The sequence below is a fragment of the Blennius ocellaris genome, assembly GCF_963422515.1.
Source record: "Blennius ocellaris genome assembly, chromosome: 4".
Taxonomy (NCBI): Eukaryota; Metazoa; Chordata; class Actinopteri; order Blenniiformes; family Blenniidae; genus Blennius; species Blennius ocellaris.
The window spans coordinates 6,075,524-6,100,612 of record NC_137653.1 but is presented as its reverse complement, the minus strand read 5'-3'; the positions used below and the strand labels follow the sequence as shown (position 1 = coordinate 6,100,612).

The 25,089-nt window shown below is 39.5% G+C and overlaps 2 protein-coding genes across 4 annotated transcripts in view; both read right to left on the bottom strand.

Annotated features, from left to right (window-relative positions):
- Positions 1-608, bottom strand: part of eif4g3a (eukaryotic translation initiation factor 4 gamma, 3a) — a 53,468-nt gene extending 52,860 nt beyond the window's left edge. For all 3 annotated transcript variants that reach the window (XM_080495662.1, XM_080495664.1, XM_080495663.1), the window contains exon 1: positions 1-608. In XM_080495662.1, the coding sequence (XP_080351788.1) occupies positions 1-164 (164 nt within the window). In that variant the 5' untranslated portion in view covers positions 165-608.
- Positions 609-1,923: 1,315 nt separating this feature from the next.
- On the bottom strand, positions 1,924-22,154 carry ece1 (endothelin converting enzyme 1). Its single transcript, XM_080495554.1, has 18 exons — positions 21,676-22,154; positions 18,357-18,495; positions 15,264-15,476; positions 15,040-15,164; positions 14,781-14,927; positions 13,383-13,448; positions 12,541-12,729; positions 12,211-12,353; positions 11,296-11,410; positions 7,766-7,876; positions 7,580-7,678; positions 6,877-6,954; positions 6,677-6,780; positions 6,214-6,324; positions 5,069-5,136; positions 4,747-4,937; positions 4,089-4,184; positions 1,924-2,808 (listed from the first exon to the last, which is right to left on the bottom strand). Exons 1-18 carry the CDS (start codon positions 21,802-21,804, stop codon positions 2,632-2,634), a joined length of 2,301 nt encoding a protein of 766 aa, XP_080351680.1. The 5' UTR covers positions 21,805-22,154; the 3' UTR covers positions 1,924-2,631.
- Positions 22,155-25,089: the final 2,935 nt, after the last annotated feature.

Below are 25,089 nucleotides of genomic sequence, written 5' to 3'. Positions count from 1 at the left end.
TGAGGCGGCGGCACGGCGCCCGGCTGTGGGGCTGTCGGGGCTCCCGGCGGCAGAGACACGGAGGTCAGGGTAGCCCGCAGTTGGCTCGACGGAGAGGGGCCACTTCCAGGTCCGCTAACTGCGACAGCGGCGGGTTTGGGGACCACTTTCGGTGGCAAACTCATCGCAACAAAATCAACAAATAAAACAATACCTCAATAAATACCGAGACGAACGGTGCCTTAGCTCGCATGCATTGAGCAAGCGAGATTCTTGAAGCAGGCCCCAAATCCCTTTAACGAACTGGGATAACGAAGCTCGAATAGCAACACAATCGTCTTTTTTTTTTTTTTCATGGAAAGTCGCTGTTCGGATCAGCGGTGCTATTCATGGGGGACGGTGGGAGGTTTAGCCTCCCTCGTCCGTCCGGAACCTCTGCGGATCCGGCCCGGTTCGTTTCTCTCAAAAAAAAAAAAAACAAACAAAAAAAAAAAAACCGAAATAATCGCCGCGATCTTCGACCTCCCTCGGCGATCTACCTTTTCTTCTCGGCAAGTGTGTTTTCTATCATTTTTTTCCTCACAGAGATGAGAGACTTCGCCAACATGGCGTTGCGGCCGCTTCCAGCAGTCCGGGCAGGACAGATGATTCGGCAACTCTCGGCCAGTTACGGAATCGCTCGGCTAAACGACCAGCCTTCAATCAAACACAGGCAGCATAGTTCATGTTCCAATCACGGGTACATTATCCAATTTGAAAGTTTTTTTTTTTTCTATTAAGCGATTGATGTTTACCATTCATTTTATGTACGAATATAAAATGTAAAAAAATATATATTTACAGTGGTTAACAAATTTTAAGAGGCCATGAACCCTTTGAATTAGGACTAAGATCAAGTATATAGAAAAACAAACACTATTGTGCATGTGTTTAGTGCAATGTATGTGTTTTTGGGCTACAAGCAACAATATTAAGTATTTAACTGTATGATTCATAACCCGTACTCTGCACTGAGCAGAGTACGGGTTATGAATAGAAAATGTTCTCCTGTGTTATCATCGCCATCTACTGTTCTTCTCACATCTTCGCATCTGCAAAGTGACGACACATTACACATAAATTGCTTGCTGGATTTGGTTTGGTAATAAAATCTGAGACACCGAATAACATGTTCATCTGTGGCCTTCAGCAATGTCATCATTATACCAACCTTAATCAAGTATAGATGCATCCTTCACGCTTGCTACGTTTATTTCAGGGAGAAAGAACCCATTCCAACTAATACTGAGCAAAAAAGAAAATGACTGCTGTACCTGTATCATCTATGTATCTATGTTAAAGTGGTATAAAAAGTAGATGGATGTACATTCATTAATCTTGAACACCAACTGTACTCAGGTGTGAGTAAAGCTTATAACAACTGACACAAAAGGGAAACTAAACAGATACTCCTTCAAGAGGCTGCCAGCAGGACATGACAGTTAATACAGCTACCCATACACATCGACAGTAAATGTAAAGTTACCAGTTTCATGTAATTTTTTTTTCTGTGGTGGGAAAACCCTCCCCCCAGAAAACAACAATGCAAGGTCAGGAAGAACAAGCAAGTGTGCAAACTTTACACAGCAAGCCAGAAATCAAACCTACAACTTCTTGCTGTGAAGCAACACTACAAACCACTTTATCACCATTACACCGCACGTTTTGTGTTTATGATGATGATGAGCCCGATGAGAACCGTCAACTACAACACAATGCTCAGTAAACTTAAACAAAGCACACATATTCCAAATCAATTTCCACTTTTTGGGATCTTCATTAATCTTCCTTTGCACATTAGAAGGAGTGCAATCGTGTCATTTATCTTCACGCTTTCCTACTTGAACAAGTCAAACATTTTAAAAGACTTCAGACAAATGAGTAAAATTTAAAACATTAGATAAATGTGGTTTAAGATTGTTTTTATTATACAAAATAATTTGTGACAAACTCTCACTCATAGACACAGGTATGGCACGTCATGGCTTAGTCTACATCACTGAGACCGTCATGTTTTGACTAGACTGTAATCACCCTTTTAAAAAAGAAACATTGCAATGCTTTAAGATAAATAGTTGTTTTAGTATGAAAACCCAATTAAACCGCATTTTTAATAGAAAACTTTAAAATGGTCAATTCCAATTTCATTTTTCTAATTAGGTTAAAAATCTCACAATGTGTCTGGCTCAATATCATAAAAATCTGACTTAAAATAGAATCTGATGAACGTGACCTGGAGCAGATGCAAGACCCATAACTCACAAGAGAAGCATTGAAGTACTTATTGTTCACCTCACATGAGCAACATAGAATAAACTAAAATGAGAGTGGTTATCACATCTCTGTAACCACTTGTCGAGTTTCCAGTGTTCAAAAACCACACTGAGAAAAATTGAACTTGACAGTTTGAGGAAAGCTGTTCACCCAAGCGACGGTCCTTGTGGTTACAATTCTCCACACAGAGCAGGCACAGTTTGTCTGGATACGGAACCTGATAAGCATTAAGTGGCAAGGCAGTAACAGTTTCAGTGGTTTTCGGCATTCCCTCCCAAAGAGATTTAGCTCCAGTCCTGCTCTCCACAGCGTCCATCTCACATCGTAAGCAGTGAGGCTTCACCACAGCTCACACTTGTGCTTCGGGTTCATGGGAGCATCTGCTTTGCAGTTAAAGTGCTTGGAGAAGTCATTTAAATTGGAAACGCTGCCGATGACTCTGTATCTTGACGGGCTGTGAGGATCTGTGATAACAGCCTCATGTGAGCTCTCGGGCGTCCTGACAGCGCACCAGACCTGCAAGGAAAAGAAAGAGTAATGCACACACACACACAAAAAAAGAACTCACTGTGCCATGAGGCACTTCAAACTTAATCACTTACTTAAACACTGAAAGATTTAAGAAAAACCCTTCATCATCATTCATCATTTCCTGAATTAATTAACATACATTTGTTATAACTTCAGCTCTGTGAGGTGTTTTCTTTTTTTTGTTAAATATTATAATTTTTTTTAAGTTCATTCAAGGGCTGCAGAGTGTCTTTACTGACAAGAAACGCAACTTCCTTTCCAACATCCTGCGAGACGCTACAACACTAACGCTACAATAGTATACAATTGTAACGTTACATTAGTAACACTACAATAGTATACAATTGTAACGCTACAACACTAACGCTACGAAGTAACACTAAAATAGTAACGCTACAACACTAATGCTACAAAACTAACACTACAATAGTAACTCAACAATAGTAATGCTACAATAGTGTAAAATTGTAGCGCTACAATAGTAATACTACAATAGTAACGCTATGACAGACTGACGACTTGTCCAAGGTGTAGCCTTCACCCAAACAGCTGTGATCAGCTCAAGTCACCTCATGGGTATAAGGCGGATGGACTCTCAAATCTCCTCGTTAAAACATAATTCTGCTCTCCTTCTTCAGTATAAGCACAATTTTCGTTTCAGTAAGAACACTGGAGGGCTCATATTCATCTGGTGAATGTTTCTCTCTGTGGTCACATTACACAATGATGTACGAGAACGATTGGTGACATAACAGCTCACTTGGAGCCAGTCACCGTCAAGCGCAAAACTTGGACATGTGTGATATTGAAACCCGAGTTCTCCAGAACACGCAGGAACACTGAGAAAAGGCTTGTCAGATAAACACAAGAAATCTTGGCCCCAGTACCTGAACTTTACACAATGCTGACACTCATACCTTCCTTCATTTGTCCAAATTAAAACAATCTGCGAGTTATTTTTTCAACTCAATCTGTTTTGATCAGCAAAACAAAGCAAACAAAGTTGTCCTGACACATTGCTTTTCGTTTAATTTAATTATGTCAATAGTTGAACCAGAAACAATAGTCATAAATAAAAGATTTTGTTGAAAACCAAGCAGCCAGGCTCTTCTCTGAAACCAATAAAAGCAATGTTCCTACATCGGACAGATTTTATGCCCACAATGTGTCTGAAGGTGAGCTTCACGTCAGTAGCAGTGTTAATATGTACCTAATAAGATGAAATCAGAACAAAGCATATACTTTAGAGTGTGAGGGGTACAAACCTGAGCAAACCCCAAAAAAAACAGCTGATGGTTGGTCATTCCCAGGGCCGGCAGCGTGGCCTCCTCACCATTCTTTTTGATCCAGTTCACATAAGCCTTCAAAGTAAGAAATTATCATGTTACACAGACGTTTCACAGTTTATCTTTCCAGTCAGAAAAATCTAAAGCTTCAAAGACCCACAAAGGAACAGAGGATCGACTTCAGATCCTCTGCGGCGTTACTTCTATATGGTTTGCTTATCTGTTTCATAGGTTGTGACCTTTCATTACATGGAAAGAATGTGTGCATGTGAAGAAGTAACCAGAGGCTGAGAAGGCCTCTCATAAACACCTGTTGCATTTCCAGGCTTCACTGTAAACCAGACAACCAACCCTTTCCAACACAGATTAATGGACGTGACCTGCAGCAGCCAATGACAAATAAACTAACACAGGAGATTAATACCAGATCTGTGTGCTAGTTTCCTGACCTTGAACATATGCAGTCTAATGTTGCGGGAACATAACAGCATATCCCTCATCCTTTTCATGACACACTAAATTGTCTCTGTTTCTCTCAAAAGAGTCGCTGCATTTACACTGTTCAGAGAGGGAGCAATTACGAGAAAGAAACTGATGAAAATTCAAGGTTAGTGATGCTTCCTATCAGACATCAGACCTTGTAAGCAGCTTTGAGTCCGCCGTTGTCAGCAATATTCTCTCCCAGTGTGTGTCTTCCATTCACAGGCTCGTGGTTAATGCTATAATTGCCATACTGCTCCACCATGCATTGAGTCTGCTTCTTGAAGGCCTCCACAGAGGAATTCTTCCACCAGGGGCGTAGGTTTCCGTCCTTGTCATATTCCCTTCCTAAAAATACAAAAACATACGTTCATATTGTATGTTCACCAACCCTTGATTTTGATGGACTTAATTGATTCATTTAAAATACAAACAATCACTGTACATTATATTAAGTCAGATATCTTTTTTGAACTCACCTTGGTCATCAAATGCGTGAGTTAGTTCATGACCCATGACTACTCCAATTCCACCAAAGTTGAGAGCTCTGCAAAATAAAACTAAAATTAGTACACAGTTGAAAATGTATGTACGTATTAATCTGCAGAATGCTGCAGCCCCGAAAATAACTAACGCAGTCCTGTGTGATTTTTGTTTGTTGAGACAGTAAGCTACAGGAGTTAGCACCAGTTTTTGAGCTGCAAAAAAAAAACCCAAAACAAAACAAATGGACTTCAGTTTGCAACTGCTGGTGTCAGAGCATTTACTTTACCACTAAGATTGTATGCATGTGTATCATTTTACACCATATAAGCTCTGGACTAACACCCCCACTCTGCCATGTTGCTCTTGTCACATACTTTTTTTCTTTTACTGATTATATCTGGAGAAAATCTACAAACCTTAAAATCACTATTGACATATTTTATGTGTTTATTACATACAATAACCATGCACTGACTATACATTTCATGGTTTTCAACCATTTTATAGCATAGTAAAATTCACTGACTGACTGATTTTATACCCTATGCTTCTTTTTAAGCAGTAGTTTTAAAATGAGGAAAATCAGCACCAAGAAATGAAAAGATTACCTCATATCAATCCTCTATTTAGTAAGTAGTAAGCTTGTTAGGCGTTAAGTTTAAGAGAACTAGAGTTACTTGGAAAAACTTGAAATAAAGAGAAAGTTGGAGATTCAGTTTACTTTTTCCTTTTCAACTCCATTTTATCACTTTCATTTAATTAATACTGAAGTCAAAGTTTGACTACCAGATTGCGGTTTTGGCCATTTCTCTAATTTGAAATTCTATTCACATCTATATTTTCTGCAGCAATCAACAGTAGCTTGCATAAAAGAACAAAAAAACAGCTCAGAGTGAAAACCAAGCTGCTGTATATTTACACTCCCCCACAGGATGCTGCTGTCTAAAGAACAGCTGTGAAATCATGCCATCTGTGCATAATGTTGTATTTTTCGGTGTTAAAGATTATCATGTGAATCACTGCGCTTATGTTTTTGTTGACTAAACCTAAGCATCCGTTCCATTATGCAATAAAGCTGGAGTCTGCTGCATGTCTGACATGATTTACTTCAACCTATAATGCGGAGTGGAGGACATACTTTGGCCATGAGCGGCTGTAGAACGGGGCTTGAAGGATTCCTGCTGGCAGAACCATCTCGTTCTTTGTTGGGTTGTAATATGCATTCACAGTTGGAGGGGTCATGCTCCACCTGCAAAAAAAAAAAAAAAGGGGGATGGGGGGTGAGGTGGGGATGGGGGAGGAGACCACAAATTCAGCACTTTGGTGTCATATTCAATTGAGAATATTGATTCTGCACAACCTGCTCTGGCTAGCAGGCTATGCTTCCCATGTGGAAGGCTTGAGAACCCTAATCTAACCTTCTCCACAGAGCCTAATTAGAGACAAGGATCAAGCCAGGGAAGCTGGTTGCCTGGGAACATTTGTGGATGGCAGCAGTATTCTGCTGAGTCAGGATAGCAGGAATGTGTTCCCATGGGAGCTTGCCACCTCTGCCATTGCAAGAGGGGCGACAGTGACGTCGACTGAAGAAAGCTACTCACTGGTTTCTGTTGGGAGTTTTCCTCAGCTGGTCTGCTGTCACTCTGGCTGAGAAGTTGTAGTATTGCATGACATTTTGGAAGTAAAATTCAGAGACCACCATAAACTAAAAGACAGGAATCAAGAGCAGTTCAGTGATTTGATGGAAGAAAAATGGGACAATGAAACCGATACAATATAATACAGTTCCACATTTACCTACATCATTGAATACTTTGTCCAGCTTTGTAGTGTTCATGATGAATTCAGGATATCCAACCATGTTGTATATAGCGTCTGCCTGTGTGGGACAACGTATGAAGATTGTAAAAGGCACACTTTCACACCAGGTGGCAGTGCTGCATTCCCCAGCCTTCCATTCATACATCTTTACCCACTCTAGCCAACCAGTATCACAGGATGGCTGGAGGCTATCCCAGTCCAGTACAAGGCAAATACCAGGGAGCACCCCGAGCAGGTCAACAGTTCATCTTAGAGCCAGACAAACCACACAGGTGTTCACGTTTACAGACAGACTACCAGTCAGCACGTCTCCTCACTGGGAGAGGTTGTACAGTATCTCCCCAAAAATAAATGACCCACTTTTTTTTTTACTTGTTTCCTCAAACAATTTTTTTCTGTGCATGTTCACACACAGCGGTTTATGTATGGCTGTATCCATGCAATACAAGATTATTACAAGACAGTTATAAATAACTATAAATAACATCCATTTGTCTGATAGGAGTTATAGAAATAAGTCATCTAAGAATGATTAACTCAAACTCAACACATAAAGAAGCCGGCCTTTTAGAGTTTAAACCACAAATTGCGACATTGTGAAATTCTTGGGCCACAAATTTACACCAACAGACACCATTATAAAGGTTGAGTACAATGTTTTAAAGCAAAATTAAGACTCTCACTTTTTCTTTTGCTGCTTTTTTGGTTTCTGAGTCCATCCAGCGGACGGACTTCAGGCTATCCTCAAACGCCCATTTGATTTCTGCAACCATATCTTCAGCCTGAAGCATAAAAAAGACGATTCAAATTCACATCATGGCACACATCAAGGAGACACTTTTATGCGGGAAGGACCCTGAAACACCTACAGTGGCTTTGCTGTCCTCGGCGAAGGTGGCTTTGACGAATAAGGCTCCGAGAGCAAAGCCCAGAGCGCTGTCCGTGTCGCTGACACACAGCTTCCATCGCGGAGTGCAGCTCTGCAAAAACAACACATCAGGACATGTTGAGGAAGAGGAACCTGCATTCTTACAACACCTGAACTCACACCTTTCCCTATTTGTTAAACTGCGTGTGACATGTTTTTGTTCTGTTCCAAGATGATACTGCGTATTTCACCATCATAGCTTGCTTTTCCCAGACTGCGTGTGACTAAGGAAACAGTGTTCATTCTTAATGTGCAGAGAAATATAAGCAAAATAAATACAGGGTTTCTGCCCATTCCTCTAATAGACTACAACAGGACAGTCTATTCCCACTCCCTCACACAGTGTTTGCGAGTACAGCTGCCCCCCCCACACCCCCACCCCCCGAGGCTCTGAACCAAATGTGCATGAATATAAAAGTGAGGGACAAAAGGTTTTCCTTATAAAGGTGAAGCTGTTTCTGTAAGAGGAGTATTTGTATTTATACATTCTTAGCACTTCAATATAGAACGGCATCAACAGTTTGCTTTCTGTAAAAAAAAAAAAACACATCTAAGGACAAACATCTGCAGATAAAAAGAGTAAGAGAAAAAAAGCAGTGTCATCTTCATGGCGTGTATAGCTCAGGTTTTTGGAAACAAAGCTGAGTTGTTATCTCTGCGGGCTTAGAGACTCAGAGTTCCCACCACAGGGTACAGAGGTCTTTGTGCACTTTTTTTTTTTTTTTAACACAATGGCAACAACAGAAGAGCCAACACATCACAGTCAAAACATTTTATAGACTGCTGGTAATCAAATTTGAAGCCATGCAAATGAACCCATCAGCAGACAAAGCAACGTATATAACCAAGATGGTATTTTCGTTTTACAGCAGTTTTCTATTTCAAAATGAACTATTTGATAATGCACCCACTTATTCAAAGAAGGCCTTTGATTTGATATTTTTGTGGCAATATTTTTGTTCCTCTTTGCTCCAAATTGATTTAAACCCAACCTCAATTACAACAAAACAAGTTTTTGTCACTTTATAAAAACATACTTTTGTGCATGATTAATGCTACTCTCAGAAATTATTGTCACTGAAGAGATTAAACCTAAATGCACACCTTTCCCCTTACTCCTCTTAAGACAATGGCCAAGCAACAAAAGTATTTAGCTGACGATAAGCAGCCTTATATGTTAGATTTATTATCAGGTTAAAGGAAGGACAAATCAGTTACATGCACGTAAAAAGGAACAAGGTCAGAATGAGGAAATGAGGAGGGCTCTGAGCGAATGAAGCAGTAAAATGGACCAAGGCAGACAGTTGGAGAAGGGAAAAAAAAAAAAAAAAAAAAAAAGACACAGCTGCACTCTCACATAAACCAGAGACACAAAGAGACACACACACAGAAAGTTTTAGTTTGTTTTTACAGCTTGACCCCAGTGGAAAACAAGGCAGAAGGAACAGGATCTCCCGCAGATAAAGACCAGGATCACTGGAGCCTTCGCTGTCACTCACTGAGGAGGAAGTACGCCTTACTGAGATAATTCAATACATATTCACACGTGTTCAGATTTCACTGCATTGGTGGGTCCAGTTGAAGGGTCAGTTTGCCAATGTTTATTTCACGTAGGTGTGCGTTGGTGTTTCCAAGAATTTACTTTGGACTTTCGGTACTCAGATAACTGAATCAGAATATTCTATTTGAATTACAGGAGCCTTGTTTCCCTCCACATAGTATGAACAAGCAGCAGGGCCTTCTGTCAGCTGCGGTTTCTCTTTTTCATATTTCACCTGTTTGTTTTTTTTTATGTTTATCTTGAAATTGTGCAAAACAAGTTGAGTAGAAGTTGTAGCCAGTGTTGTATGTAGATTATCGGTCCTTACTCAGTCAACGTCCCTGGTGTCGTTGAGTAGAGGAGTTTGAATCTGGGCCAGGCTGTCTTTGTTTGGACTTACATGTTCTCCGTGTGCCTGCTTTTCTATGTGTATTTCCTCCCACAAATAAAAAAAACGAAATATGCTTATTAAAATAAACTCGCTGATATCACCACAAAAATCAAATAACTGGCAGTAGTGTTTAATGTCACAAATTGTAAAACCATCTTTCACATGTTTCAGTCAATTATTGACATTCCTTCCAGCCCTAGCTGTGGCCAAGGTTTGATTTTATTCAACATGAAATGAGTCTCTTCTTCACTCTAGAAGCTGCTTGTTTGTTTATTGGAGTTTCTGCCACTGCAAATAATTTCTGATGTCTTTTGTCTTTCACTCATGTTGTAAAACACCAGAGTATTGTGCAAGAATTTAGGTGTGTTTATCACATTTCTAATATTCAGATAAATGTTGTGATCTGACCAAGAATATTGCATTTTGCTGTTTAAATGATGGTTTGAATAATCTGATAATTCCCATGTTCGGATAATAGTCGGGTTTTTAGTTTATCTGTAAACAGGCTTGGTGAATAGTGGAAATACATTTGAGATAATGACATTTTGCGTATGAGCAATGTGCATCCCTGCCCTGCCTCCCTGTGACTTAATGTAGATAAATTGACAGTGACATATATTGAGGAGCTCAAGAGAAATCATAGCAGAATGCTACACACCTACACAGATCTCTCCAATTCATCTCTCCATCTCAATAATTCCTTTGAATTTTGTGTTTGCAATCAGACTAAGTGTGTTATCACACATCTAAATATTATCTACTGAGAAAAAAAAAAAAAAGATTCAAGTTTATATTAGATCCAGCAAGTTCATTTCTTATTTTCTAGATGAAAGGAGAGTTTTAATAATGCATCCTTTCATCGTTTGTTTCTGCTGCCCCAGTGACACTGTCACATGCACTGGCTCTGGTTTAACTTGAGGATAAAAACATAAGTAATTCAGTTGTGTGAAGTTTATTTTTGTGAACCTCATAACACAGTGAAAGAAACCCAAGATTTTCCTTCCACGGTTGGGAGGAATCAGGCTTCTACAGAAATAATAAGCCTAACGTGCTTGTTAAGTGGAAAGTACTCAGGCTTCTCAACTGAATATTTTCATGTATCTGTGTACAGTGAAAACAAATCCTCCATGTCACACATAAGAACAAGAGGTCAAGTGAAAATCTTGCTAAACCCAGCTGCTTGGCTCAGGGCCACTTCCTCTGCCAGCATATACCGGACTTTTAAAAAGCCTCCATACCCTCAGGCCGAAGGGGTTCTTCTAAATTTCCGAGTGTTTTTACTTGCTTTTCTCTGCTTGGCAACAATTCAAATAAACACTGAACTGTTTGTTTCAGTGGTAAGACCATGACAAATCAGCAACTCCTCGAGGTCTGCAAACAGTTCATCAAGATGATCCAAATAGATTTCTATCTGGGTAAATATCCCAAACCAAAGTTATGTTGTGATGTTTACTTTTTATATGATGAATCAAACCCCAACATGTAAATCTCGGCGCGGCTTCGTTGGTCACAGTGAATGACTTGCATTTCAAAGACTCACCTTCTTAGTCCCATACATGACTTCGAGGAAGCGCTGCTCGGCATCCTGGAATCGTTGGTCCAAAATGGAAACCATCTTTCGTACCACCTTCATCATCATGTAGTTGTTGAGTAAGCTGCAAAAATTCATTAAAAAAATATAAATTCTGAATGCTTTTGGTATAAAGATTTTCAACCAAAAGCTGAATATCGATATGAATATCCCGAGATGTGGAGAGATCACTCTGTCTCCCAAGTTTGTAATTAAAGTAACTGTCAGCAGTTTTAGAAATATTCACAACCCCTTGATTGTAAATCTTGTTAATAACTTACATTGTGCACAAAGATTCATGATTCTTTCTCAAAGTTAATTATGCTTAAAGCTCTGACTTATTTTATGCTGAATGAATCATATTCAGCATAGTACCTAGTACATTCCTCATTACTTGATTACAGTCACTTCTTAAACAAGTAGCGGTGTTACTTCTTTTAGGAGCTTCTTGGTGAGTAATTGTAGAATTGTGTTTATGTACAAAATGACAATGAGAAGAAATGAAAACAAAAGAATTACTACCAACATGATGCCCACTCTCATAAAAGGTAGACTAAAGTGGATGCAGCCACATGTTAATGTTACGTAAAGTTGGTCAGCCTTTGAAATATATTATGATGTATTGGTTAAAAGCATTTTGTATTGCCTTGTTGCTGCAACATGTTATAGAGTTGCTTTGCCTTCACATGCCTAATAGCAGAAAGAGCCCCCACATATATAAGATGGAAAAAGTCCCCCCTGGCTGCTTTATTTGATTTATTCAATTTTTAAACAAATTAAAAATCAAAGAGTAAATATTGATACTATACAAGTCTGTACTAGTAACACCCCATTTGTCTTTGACACATAAGTGGACAAAATATCAGTCATTATTTAGTATCTCACCTTTTATTGGTTTTGGTTATGAGGTCAGAAACTTTTTGGAGGTATTCTTTGGCATAAACAACCACTGGCTCGGAATCATTGAGCGACACAGGAGCAAACACTTCTCTGAGGAACGGCATCCATTCCACCGCGGGAGCTAAAGTCTGCAATAGAGGAGATGAAACGCACACATACAAATACTAGTTTCTTTACAGTCCCACGTCCATAAAAATAGCTTCAGTCTCACACATTTCATTTTTGTTTAGTATCCCAAAGTGAAGTTGTTTATTTTGGCATGGTGCAACACTGTGATTGGTTTTAGGCGATACATTTAAACCAGGAGACACTCACCGACAGGTCTTTGGCCTCCATCTTATGGTAAATGAGCTCCTCATCTCTTCTCTCCTCCTGAGGGACTGTGATGTTTGCTAAGGTGGTTTCAAAGTCCACAATCTCCTCCATCATTCTCCGAGAGTTTTCCTCTGAGCCACCGAGAAGAACCCCTAATTCCACCAGGAAGTTGAGGTATGCCGTCAGATACTGCGAAGCATCAGGCAGTGAAGCGATGCAGAGGGAGACGAGCAATTTGAGTAAAAATTATTCAGCAAAGTAAACTAAAATACATGCGACAACCAAAGTCGTTTCAAGCCACATTAAATGTGACGTTCATCAACCCAAGTGTTAAAATTCCAACTTTTGAAAGTAAAAAATACATATGATCGTTGTCAAGCACAGAAACTCCCTCTGGGAATGGAGTAAAGTTCAGAAAACTCCAAGATTCGAATTTGAGACATATCAACACAGCATTTGTAAAACTATATGAGAAGGGGTATTCCTAAATACCCTGATCGGCTCAGTTAGCGTGGAATGATCTTTGCATCACACTCTACTCCTTCACACACCAATCTTATCACTGTTGAAGTAGTAAGAATCCCAGTTTACAAGTAACAAAAACAGCTGTATTGCCAGATGTGTCGAGATGAAATCTCTGAATGATATTGCTTTTACAAGCATCATTTGTGTGTTCCCTTAAATGAACTATGACAACACTACTTGCCATTTTTCTGCAGATATTAAAGGGTCTAAACTCCACAAAATCTCACAACTTTCTGAACATCTCGCAGCATGAACACACTTGAGGTTGAACAAGTGAAAAGTCACTGTAAAAACTTGAAACTTTTGCCCAACACTACCTTTTCATTTGCTGTTTTGTTGAGATAGTAATCTTGTGACGGGAGTCCCAGGCTGGACTGATCCACCTAAGGTAAAAAGAAACATCGCATGACTTTTCTCATCACCCAACATTGTATAACAAACTGTGTTTTCATTTTCACATGCATGTGAAAAATAGTTTTCCTGATCCATTTTTAAAAAGAAAAAAAAGAAAAAGAAATGCAGGGTCTGATGTAAAATAGCATTATATATACAACTCGCTCCAGACACGAGATACTCTAAAGGAACTCAATTGTCTCTGTGTCTGTTCAACTTCAACACCACTGTAATGTTAAGTGGACTGTTCCAAGAACATCGACAAAGATAAAAATGCATCCATGAGGGTAGACTGTAAAAGCAAGCCTCTGGTGCAAACATGATTCTCTTAATGTAAATGTATATGAAGACACACATTATGAGAAACATGTAGATTTGCATCAAGACAAACATATTTTAATGGAAATTTACATCATAAAAGAGCACCCTTAAAAACGAATTACTTAAAAAATTTTGATATTCACATAAATACAGCATGTTGAAGCAGACATGAAACAAATCAAACTTGTTTTACAGAGCCACTTTTGTGCACATTTCTGTCTGTTATAACCGAAAGATTTTCCTGAGGTCTGAAATGCCAAGTTTGCTATTAAACAACTTCACACACTGTTATTTTTATCGGGGGGGGGGGTTCCCACCATGTGACTGACTGCATTCAACGAGGTCATATTGTGGTCTGTACTTGTGAAGTGACAGTGTTTCCTGAACAAAATATAATTTTCTATTTTTATTAACAGTCAGAAAGAGTAACAAAAACAAGCTTTCCTGAAAGCAGCTATATTGTTTTCCCACATATGGTCAACTGGAATACTAAAACAATTCTACTCATTGGTTAAATGAACTCTAAGACGAGAAGAGCGCAGCGTTAGAAAGGGTCGTATTTTTTACGAGCAAAAAGAGCTGACGCAAGAGGGGCTTTTCTGGACGTGTCAATACTGTTTAATGACTTGTAACTGGAATGCCACAAGCCATTTTTTTCCCCAAGGAAGTGACAACTTTAACACGGGAAAGCTCAAACAGGAATATGGTGACGTTAGGAGGATCTGGTTTGGTGGGGATTTTTTTTTGTTTGTTTATTTGGACTGGAGATTACTGGTAGTTCAGCTATTTGTTGAATGTTTTGCTAGATGGAGATGGTAGATCATGACCTACTGCAATGTTGGCTCAGTGTTTTCCTCTCCTTTTGTTCATTTTAATCAGTGTCTTTAGTCATTAATGGGTGTATTTTGGTCAAGTGCTATTTTTTCACCATAAAGTGTTTCAATTTTGCAATTAACAACGTAGTGTAATGAACATGACAGACCCATTTCTGACCCACTCACCTGAATAACATTACTATTGGAGTTTTTGGAGTCAGTGCTGACGAACACAGTGAAGAATGGAGAGGTGCGTAAGCCGGCCGACACCGTACGCAGAACCTCCTGGAAGTTGTTTTTGTCCCATGGTTCGTTCAGAGCCCACCCACCAATCTGAGAAAGAAAAATAGAGTAAAGCACACATGATGATGGTTCATGACGAATCCGTTTTTTTTCCAAACGAAAATATAGTCTGATATTTTACTCCTTTAGGAAACAAGCATACCTGACTGATTAGCTCCTGAAGAGGCTTAGCTCCCAATTCCTCAATCTTGGCCTCGTTCATGCAGGCTTCATAATATCGCTGGGCTTTTTCCTCGGCTTTACTCAAACCTTTTACTGTTGTGTTTTCTGCCAAAATAAACCAACTTGTTACTATAAGGCTAACTTTATTCCAGAGACGAAGAAAGAAAAAAAAAATATTTATGCTGTTCAGGACATTATTCGTACCTAATAACTGCTTCATTATGAGCATGTTGTGCTCCCACAGGTTGCTGAAAGGACCCCAGCGAGACTTTCCGTCCGGGAGCGGGTTGTTCTTCACCCAACCCCCGCATGCAAAGCTGTAGAAGTCATGGCAGGGGTCCACAGATCGGTCGAGGGCTCCCATGACCGCACTGGCTACGGTGATGCATTGGTCTGTCAGGCAATGTCCTGGGTGAGCTGCAAGTAAGAAAAATAAATAAAAATCACATAAAGGAAAAAGAAGTTTACAGAAACAGTGTATTCAGTGGAGATTCAGTGGGAAAGCCTACCACAGTGGATAATCTCAAAATATTTCATGGTAGGACAAATATGCAGGAGGGGTTTCAGACCATCTGGAAACTCTTATTTTATAAGAGGTATAACAGCCAAAACACACAACCTGAAGAGATTGCCTCTCCTTGTGAAAAAATATATTTTGTAAATGATTAGCTGAAACATGACGACTGATAATCGGTGCCTTAAGAGGAGTTAATGTCTCACATTAATGACCACCAACAGATTAAACAGTGAACAAAATAACAGACAAAGATAATTTGCCCGGATTACTTCATCCGAGGCATATTGTAGGACAGTCATTTTGCTTTAGCAGTACTTAAATGGGTGGTGCATTCAGTCTCACGGTCATTTGCTTATGTCACCACCTAAATGTGAGTCTTATTATTTTGCCATGAAAGGATATTTTCCAACTTTTGTACTCAGAATAAAGTAAAGAAGAAGCATCTGAGAGGTGCTCTTGCAATGTTTTTAAAGTCTAAACAAAAAGCGGTTTAATGTGAAGCACTTTTGTGAAGGGAATTCGGTGTTTGGAAAAACATAAGTGCGAGTCCTCTCAGGCAGGGGCGACTCACCTTTCCCATACGTGAATTACTGTAAAACTTTGCTTCATCTGTCCAAATAAGGCAAGGGGCAGAAATGGAGACACAGCGATGAGCATTGTTAAGGTTAGTACCCCGAGGATGTTTCATCCTTGTTCCTTTTATTATTTCAAAGTGTGATGTGACATGCTGTGCTGAATGGCAGGAAGTGGTATCGACTTTCCCATGGTAAATCTAAGGAAACCAACACTGATGAGACACTGCCAGGATGCTATGATAAATCCACAAACTCTTTTTCCATCATGATTGAGCTCAGGGGACAGATTTAAGGTTGTTTTGAAGACAGCCCTGCTTTGGGAACATCTTCTGTATTAAATTGCTCTGGGTTCCTGCATTCAGGTCAAAACGTCAAGAGATTAGTGGACGTTCAGAGTAGAGGGGCTATACCTCGCAGCATCTGGCTTTAGCTGCTTCTAAAAGAGACTTTTATTATTTCCTCCTTATGCAGACAATGAACTCTGATGAAGGAGCCAAAAATATTTTTAAAGACCGGAAAATGATCATTATGAGTTAATTTCCAAGGACGGGTTCAACACTAACGTCTGCCTGCGTTTCTCATCATAGACACAAGTAGTGAATGTTTAAGCAATCATTTGAACTGTCGGGGAATGCAATTTGCTTTATGGCTGCTGGGACAAAAAAAAAAGTTAAAGAATCTCTCCAGTAAAAGCGTAGCTAAACAATGCAAACAAGGAAAAAGTACTCCATTCAAAGCGTGCCACATAACTGCCCCGTAAAGTATCTCACAAGATTGAACAAAATATAGAGTGTGGTAATGTGCAGGTGTATAAATAAAAGCTTCCATCTTTTAGATGAACAAGAAGAAATCAAGCTTGATGTGAGTCTTAACCACATACAACTTTTATCAAACTAAGTTTGCTCTTATTCATTTCTGCTCGTTCAAATTTCTTTTTTTAAGTCATTGAAGAGGTCATTGATATACCATGTTAGGTCTGTATGAAAAACCACCATGGTTGTGAACCACCACTATTTTGTTCTTCCAAAAATAAATAAATTAAAAGCACATTGCATTAAACAGCTGTTAACAGTTTTGAACACTGCTAAGGGGACATGTGGTTATGTTTAACTTCGCAACATTGCATCACTTTACAGAAGTTCCATACAGTTTTACATACATGGTATAGATGGTATTGTAATATCTATCCACTTCATGTAATATGTCACATGCTGCCAGCACACACACATTCCTGTGAACACTCGTTGTGTAAACCTCACACATGAACTTCTTGTCTGAGCACACACATTCTTTCCATGTATGGTTATTGTTACCGTCACACAGAGAAGAACTCTTGTCTACACGCACATATATTCTTTTCATATGTATTAATCATCATACGAAGAAGACAGAAGACATGCCCAAGCGAGTGTCCCGGCCATGCGCTCCTTATGGTGGAGATAATAAACTATTGTAAGACTCGTGTAGTTTATAACAGATGGCGACCCTCCTCGGGGTATATCTGCAGATGCCGCACCTTTCCAGGTTCTCCCGACTTCATGGAGGCTGGAGTCCTCAGTTGAGACCTCTTTTATTGTCTTACATTTTAATAAATACTTGTGTGAACCTTACTCATGGATTCAGTTATCTTTTGGCTGCCGCGGATCTGAACAGGCTGTGGGACCTTCACAGAACAAAAATGCCAACAGCATATACAAACATACAGGAGTTGAATCTAAACCCTGAACAAAAGCCATAACCACTTTTCCTTTGTTAATTCAGACCAATACAGTACATTTGTTCAACACGCAAGAATTGGCCTGAACCAGTTTTTCCCCGTTCGTCCTAGTTTCGCTAGCTGTTGATTCATAGCTGTAAAACTGTTAATGCCTTTCAATTTGGACTTTTTTAGAAGTTTAGGGGTCCCCCCCCCCCCATCTCATCTTTTGATGTCTTCTGTGCCGTTGTAGAGCAGGTGCTGACTGAACATGATACAACGCTGGGTTAACGCTTGGCATGTGTATTTATTTTATAGTCATTTATATGAAAAGGTTGATGAATCAATTGTATTTTGTTAGACCACATACAATAAAGATTATAATGGAAAAACCAAACTGGTCATTTATAGAGAGTCTGTTGATCAGTCTTTCTATCTCTCACAGTGACTGCGGATGTTTGTTTTCAGCGAGGCTACGATATTGAGTTTTAATAGAGTTGTGAACTCACCCTGTTTGTAGAAGACTCCTGATGTGATGAGAGATATGAACAGGCCCAAGGACAGGGCGCACACCAAAAACAGCAGCTGCCTTTCTCTGTGTGTCCTCTCAGTCCAACATGTGGGACCACGACCGTGCAGAAAAGACACCTACACATAACACACATGCACACACATCTTTATTCTTTTTCTGCAGACATACTCAAAGCGCAGCTGTAACTAATATTTGCACAACCCTAACCCTCACCTTGGAGCATGTCTGTGTCTACAAATGTAGTGATTTTCTCGAATTGGTGTCTCACCTCAACCCAACAAGAGTCTCTGTGGATCCCTGGACAGCATGTCTAATAATTTATTAGAAAAAAAGACTCTCATATGAAGCTATAAGTTGTTGTGGTTGTTTTTTTTTTTTTTTTTACCAATTTCAGATGCATAGCATTGCTTAACAATCATTTCCTGGATATTTATAGTAGCTACGTGCATGTCCTCAACTCACAACTTGACATTTACCTCAGCATAACTTTCGTTTTGTGTCACAACATGTCTTTATCTAACCATTTTATTATTTTCTTCATGTGCACTTGATTTTTGTCTCCACAAGGAAGAGAACGGCCCCAAATTGCAAGCATGTGAACATGCAGTGATAAACACAAACACTCAGAGTGCTTCATTTAGCCAACGAAAACCTAATCAAATATAACCGTTACAAAGTGTAATACAACTGTAGCTTCAAAACCCATGAATACAGTCAGCGTTACTTCAGTGAATTGACGATGGGGGAAATACCACATGCAGCTGAGCAGTTTCTCAGAAACCTGATGATAGCTGAGGTTTCAGAGCACAATGGTTGCTCTTATCACAACATTCTAAACTTTCTCCTTCAGAAAAGGTTAAGCATTGTTCTATTGTTTCTTTTTCTCTCATGCAGACTATTTTCCTTTTGCCCCAGATTGTGAAAAGACTAAATAACTTTAGTGAAACACGTCTGCTGTTGCAGCGGTTCATCTGGAAATGAAGGAAGCCAAATGAGGGAAACTGACGGCACAGCTATACAGAAGCGACGGTCTTTGAATTATCAGCTGCCTGAAAAATGCAGTCGGATCAAAAGCTGGTTAAAAACTAATTGGTCCTAAAAAACATGGATGGATAATTATATTCTCCTGCCAGTACACATTGCCTTTGCACTTTTCCTGCTGGACGTTGTTTCAGTTATAGCTGCCAAAGAAATGTATTTCCAACAGGAACTACTCCAGGAACCAATTACAAATCCTTCAAAGGGCACGCTAAGCAGTCTGGCTGGACTTTAAGTATACACCCCTATTAAATTAATGCTGTTTTTTGGACCTTGCATATACACTTTGGAAGGCACTAATGTCAGGAGTGTACAAATAATGATTAGATTTACTGCTATTAATCTGGATAAGAGTTCAACAGTCAAACTAATTGTGATCCAAGCAAAGGCCAAGGCCACAGTGGCTTCATAATCCAAGAAGCTCAGCACGTTGGATTGGTTTGGAACCAAAGTTTATTTCTGAGTGTTTGGAGGAGAATCTCACTGCCAAGGTCTGAACACCAGCCATCTGTGCTTTATCTCTGGAAGCTACATAAACCACCCAGAAAACCACTGTTAAATTATCAGGAAGGAATCAGACTCAAATCCAACTACATTGGGTTTGAATGCTTAAAAACAACAACCGCAAAACAGAAACATAGTCTTGGGCTCCTATTACAGGAGAACGATCTAGTGAAAATGGTATAATGTTTCTGTATTCATTTCAGAAGTTACTTCAAATAAACGTGTATATGCGTCTACTTCCTGCTACTACATAGCCAATGCAAGCAGTAATCCTGTGATCAGGTATGGACTCGTCACTCTGAACAGAAAGCCCCGCCTACAGCCCTTGCTGATTTGCATTGTATTGCTTTTGTCTTTTCCTTGACCATCAAGTAAATGCAATGACAAAAAGCAAATGGAAAAGACAAAGACAAAACAGGAGAAGCATTGACAAAATGGAATAAGCAAAGACAAGATAGAAAAAGAACATGAGTTTATATATTTTTTTGTATTATGGATTCTCTTTATATTTCCACATTTATTCCCTTTTCATTTTGGAACTCCCGTGATTCCATAGGCCACTGGTCATGGTGTGCTTTTTGTAATGCAACCATGAGCACCAAGAATGTGTAAACATTGAAGCACCTTCATTGTCATTTAGGAAAAACACTGCGCTCTGGACTCAGCTTCAGAGACTCATCACAGTTCAGTTCATCTCTTGTGATTTGAATCTGGGTCAGCTGTGAATGTGAAATCTCTCAAATGCCAATGTGTCACACACTTTGGAACCTGTTGCAAAATCCGGGTTAATGGTTAGCTTTGAGTGTGAAAATGGTCTCAGAGACACTGACAAGGCATCAAGGAAATAAATATTTCAGTAAAACATAGGATCATGCTCCATCTCAGTCATGACAAAGCAAATAGTCACACTGCAGCTTCACAAATGCAACAAACAGATCTTCCACAGAAAAAAAAGGTTGTCCCAGTGTTTAAGGACAGCTGTTCATGAGAGATCTGTTTTTAAAACAGTATGTTAGAAGTTTTCTTGAGCCTCATGAGAACTATCTGAATAAAAACAGCTACGTACTACTTAAACCCATTAAAGTCTTAGAGAAAGATTCACTTTGAAATCTTAGACAGAACATTTGAACAACTTGGATCCAAATCCTCTGTAATTTCAACAGGACTCGATTTTGTAATAATATAACAGCATGAAGATAATGTGTCCTTAAATCTATTAAAATACACACAAAATAAAATTATAAAGACAGTCTTAAAGAAATTAACTATATAAATTATACATGTATGAAAACTTGTTTGGTTCAGGTTTAGTGAAGAAATGTGAATTTTAAGCCATATAAATCAACCCTTCTGTAAAGCAAATATCCGGCAAGCCTGTTTTCCTGTACACGAACAAGAATCTGTTTGACACACCTGAATTGAATCATGACGCCGTTTAAACCCCCCCCCCCAAAAAAAACAGGCATCCATAAACACAGACACAGGCCAATCACTTAATTTTAAGGGTCAAAACTTGTGTTTAAGTTATGGACAGGCATGATAAAGTCGCTATAGTGGGTTTCAAAAGTGTCCCCGAGCTAATTCCTCATGAGTTCAGGTGCTTGTCAAACACGTTCCACAACAACTCTGAACCGGACAAAATAGTTATTTGAAAAACCTTCAAACTATGTAACACCCCCCCCCCCACTCAGTACCACATAATAACACAGTGCTGATGTACACTTATTTTCAGTCCAGGGTATTAGTGGGTTTACCTGCATAGGGGATGATGGGTAGATGTCGTCACTGGTGGAGTCCACCAGGTCCTCCTCATCCAGCGTCGCCCTCTTGTACGATGACATCTGAAAAGTCAAGTGAAGAAAAGAATCCCTCAGTGCTTCCATGTTTCTCGGAGCGCCAGCCTTGTCCCTCTGACATGTGCCGGACTGTGTTTTGTTTGTGTGACTTCTACTCCTCAGCCGCCTCTGAGGCTTCAGACTCGGGTTGCAATTTACAATCCATCAGAGGGAATCTTGTTGGTCTGGTTGTTCTGGTTGGAACTCTTTTACATATTATTACAGAAGCTTGTCAGTCCTCTCCATTCAGGTCACTTCTCACTGCTCCCCTCAGACACCCCTAACAGCCTCCATGAGAGCAAACTTTTAAAGCACCAACAAAAGTCTCCTCCCAAAAACGAGAATTCCTCGTGGGTCTATTTTCCCACTTTTTCCTGGAGAGACTTTTTTTCTCTCTCTCTCTTTCCCTCAACTTCCTTTCCAAGTCAGTCCGCGCAAACACGGCACGAGAGAAGACGGAGCTACTGAAAAACAGGAAGGAGCTCGGAGTTGAGCGATTTACATGACGGGACTCGAGTAGGTGGAAGTGATTGTGCGACTCTGTGTGTGTGTGTGTGTGTGTGTGTGTGTGTGTGTGTGTGTGTGTGTGTGTGTGTGTGTGTGTGTGTGTGTGTGTGTGTGTGTGTGTGTGTGTGTGTGTGTGTGTCTCTAGTGTGTGTTTGTGAGAGAGCATTCCTCAATGTGGTTTCACTTGGGATCGGGGAGGGAGCCTCACACCGTTGTAAGTTCACACCCAGTGTCCTTTCTATAGGACACAATATGGTCGGGGGAGGAGCAGGGACAAAACATACCCTCCTCCTGCAGCATGTTGCCGTCGCTTCCCGTGGTAACCGTTACCTGATAGCCGCCTCTTCTCCTGTTTACCCCTCACCCAAAAGGGCACACGCAGGCATTAGGTCTTTAGCCATTATATGAAGTAAAACTAATTGAAAAACAATTACATTTAATTTTCTGAGTCAAAATTTCACATATACATATTAAGAAATGATCAGGGTTTGTATTTCAAAGTGTTATAACTGGCTAGAAGACTGACAGGTATATAAAATGTATATGTTGTGCTTTCTGAGACTTAATTCAATTCTATACATCTGCCTGATGGAGTGGAGAAAAAAAATCTGTCTGGTTAAAAAACTCACCGGCAATCACATTTAAACTTAAGTTTATTGTAAGTTTTAAATATAACGACAACTATAAACACAATATTAATTCAAACATTCCAAATTATGTCAAATAATTAACTTCATTCTGAAGAAATATTATATATTTGTTAGAAATATAGTAAAGTAAGCCCTGAGCACAGATTTAAACCAGGACATTTTCACAGTGCTTACATCATGGCGACATACCACCACCAGACTCTTTGTATTTGTCAAAAATGCTACATATCCACTCATGTAGCCTCTTACTATTAATATCAAGTGTTCATAAACATTTTTATGTCAAGGCCATTAAAAAGATGTCAAGAAACAAAGTGTTTTGACGTAAATGAGTAACTTCCTCAGCGAAGTGGGAACTTCCCCTCACTTGGAGAAAAAAGATAAAGAGATAATTTAATACCAGACCAACTTTAGATGACAGCGATCCAAATACTTTTTGCAGGGTTCTCTAATGCTGTTTGTTTGTGCCAAAAGTAACAAAAGTCCGCAATTTGGCCAAAATATAAAATGCTTTTACTTGATGAGTCACAATCACCCATTCATAACTCAATGAGCCCCAGTGACCAAACAGCCATTTCCACATCTTTGCAGAGGGCGCAATGATTCGCTGGCATTGTCAACAAAATTTGAAAATTGAATTTTGTTGGCATGTTGCATTATTCCTATTGCACAGCACTTGAAAGCAGTATGGTGGCGGCCGGTGAGACTCCACCAGAACTAAAACTTGTAAGGTTTGGCAACATTTTACTCTTAAAGCAGGAATGAAATGAGTTTCATGTATGTAACATCTCTACAATGTGTAAAAGCAGTGCAGCCTTGGTTTTCACACTTTCCAGTAAATATACAACCTTCCCGGGAATTAGCGTCACTGGGTTTGCGCTGGTCTCAGTATTGAAAGATTTTTCATGAAAAATAAACTTTTATTAGACATATGACCTCTCTGAATCAGCATTAGTAGACAATGACTATTTGTGACAACAAACTCCTGGTAAGAGTGTCATTATTGCGCCAGAATTGCCATGCAAGATTCACATGTATTATTTATGGTAACGCTCCCTGATGTGTATGTTTATTGTAGCGCTACCACCAGCTTACTTGCTCACAAAGAAACTATCTGGTCTCGATTGCATCAATAAAAACCATCTTTGTGGTTTCATCTATGTCGTATAGAGGGCAACCCATCATAAAGATGACGAAGCAACATCAGTGTGAAAATGGTCTATTTTCCATTTCACTTAAAGCTTTAAGGCTATGACTTTTCCCTCTCACAGGTGAATTATTAATCAATATCATCTATTTTCGGTGGTCAGGTCTTTCTCTCTGCAGAAACAAACAAGGTGAAGCAGCTTTTAGTTCCTACCCTCTCACCTATGAAACAAACTTCCTGAACACCTGAAGATTGCTGACACAATCGCTTCTTTTAAATGAGGACTTAAAACATTAGTTTTGGCACAGGCTTTCAAATAAATAATAGATTTTACTTACTTTATTAAACCTTGTTTTTCTACTTTTTATGCTGTTTTTATCTTTCGTTTCTTTGAAAGCTTTAATGTATTTCTTATATTAATATATTTCTTATGTCTTTGTAAAGTTCTTCTGTATTTATTTAATTTCCTTTATTTCATTGTAAAGCACTGTGAATATCCCTGTTTGAATGATACCCTATAAATACATTTGCCTTGCCTTGCAGTCGCCTGAACTGTTGATAAAAGGCAGGATGGATCCAAGCTTTCATGCTGTTTTACGCCAAACTTTGACCCTGAAATCTGAATGTTGCAGCAGAAATGGTGACTCGTCACACCAAGCAACGCTTTTCAAATCCTCTACTGTCACATTTTGCTGAACATGTGAGAACCGTCGCCCCAGTTTCCTGTTCTGAGCCATGGCGCCTGGTGTGGTCTTCTGCTGCTGGAGCCCATCAGCCTTGAGCTTCCACGTGTGGTACGATTAGATTTGGTCTCAATGCATACCTTTCCTCTGACCTCTCGCATGAACAAGACATACAATCCCAGAGACCTGCAGCTTACTGGATGATTTGTCTTTTTTGGAACATCGTCTGTAAACCTGAGAGACGGTTGTAAATCAGCATTTTCTTAAATACTCAGACTAACCACAACACGTGTGCCACGTTCAAAGTCACCTAAATCACCTTTCTTCTTCATTCTCATGCTTGGTT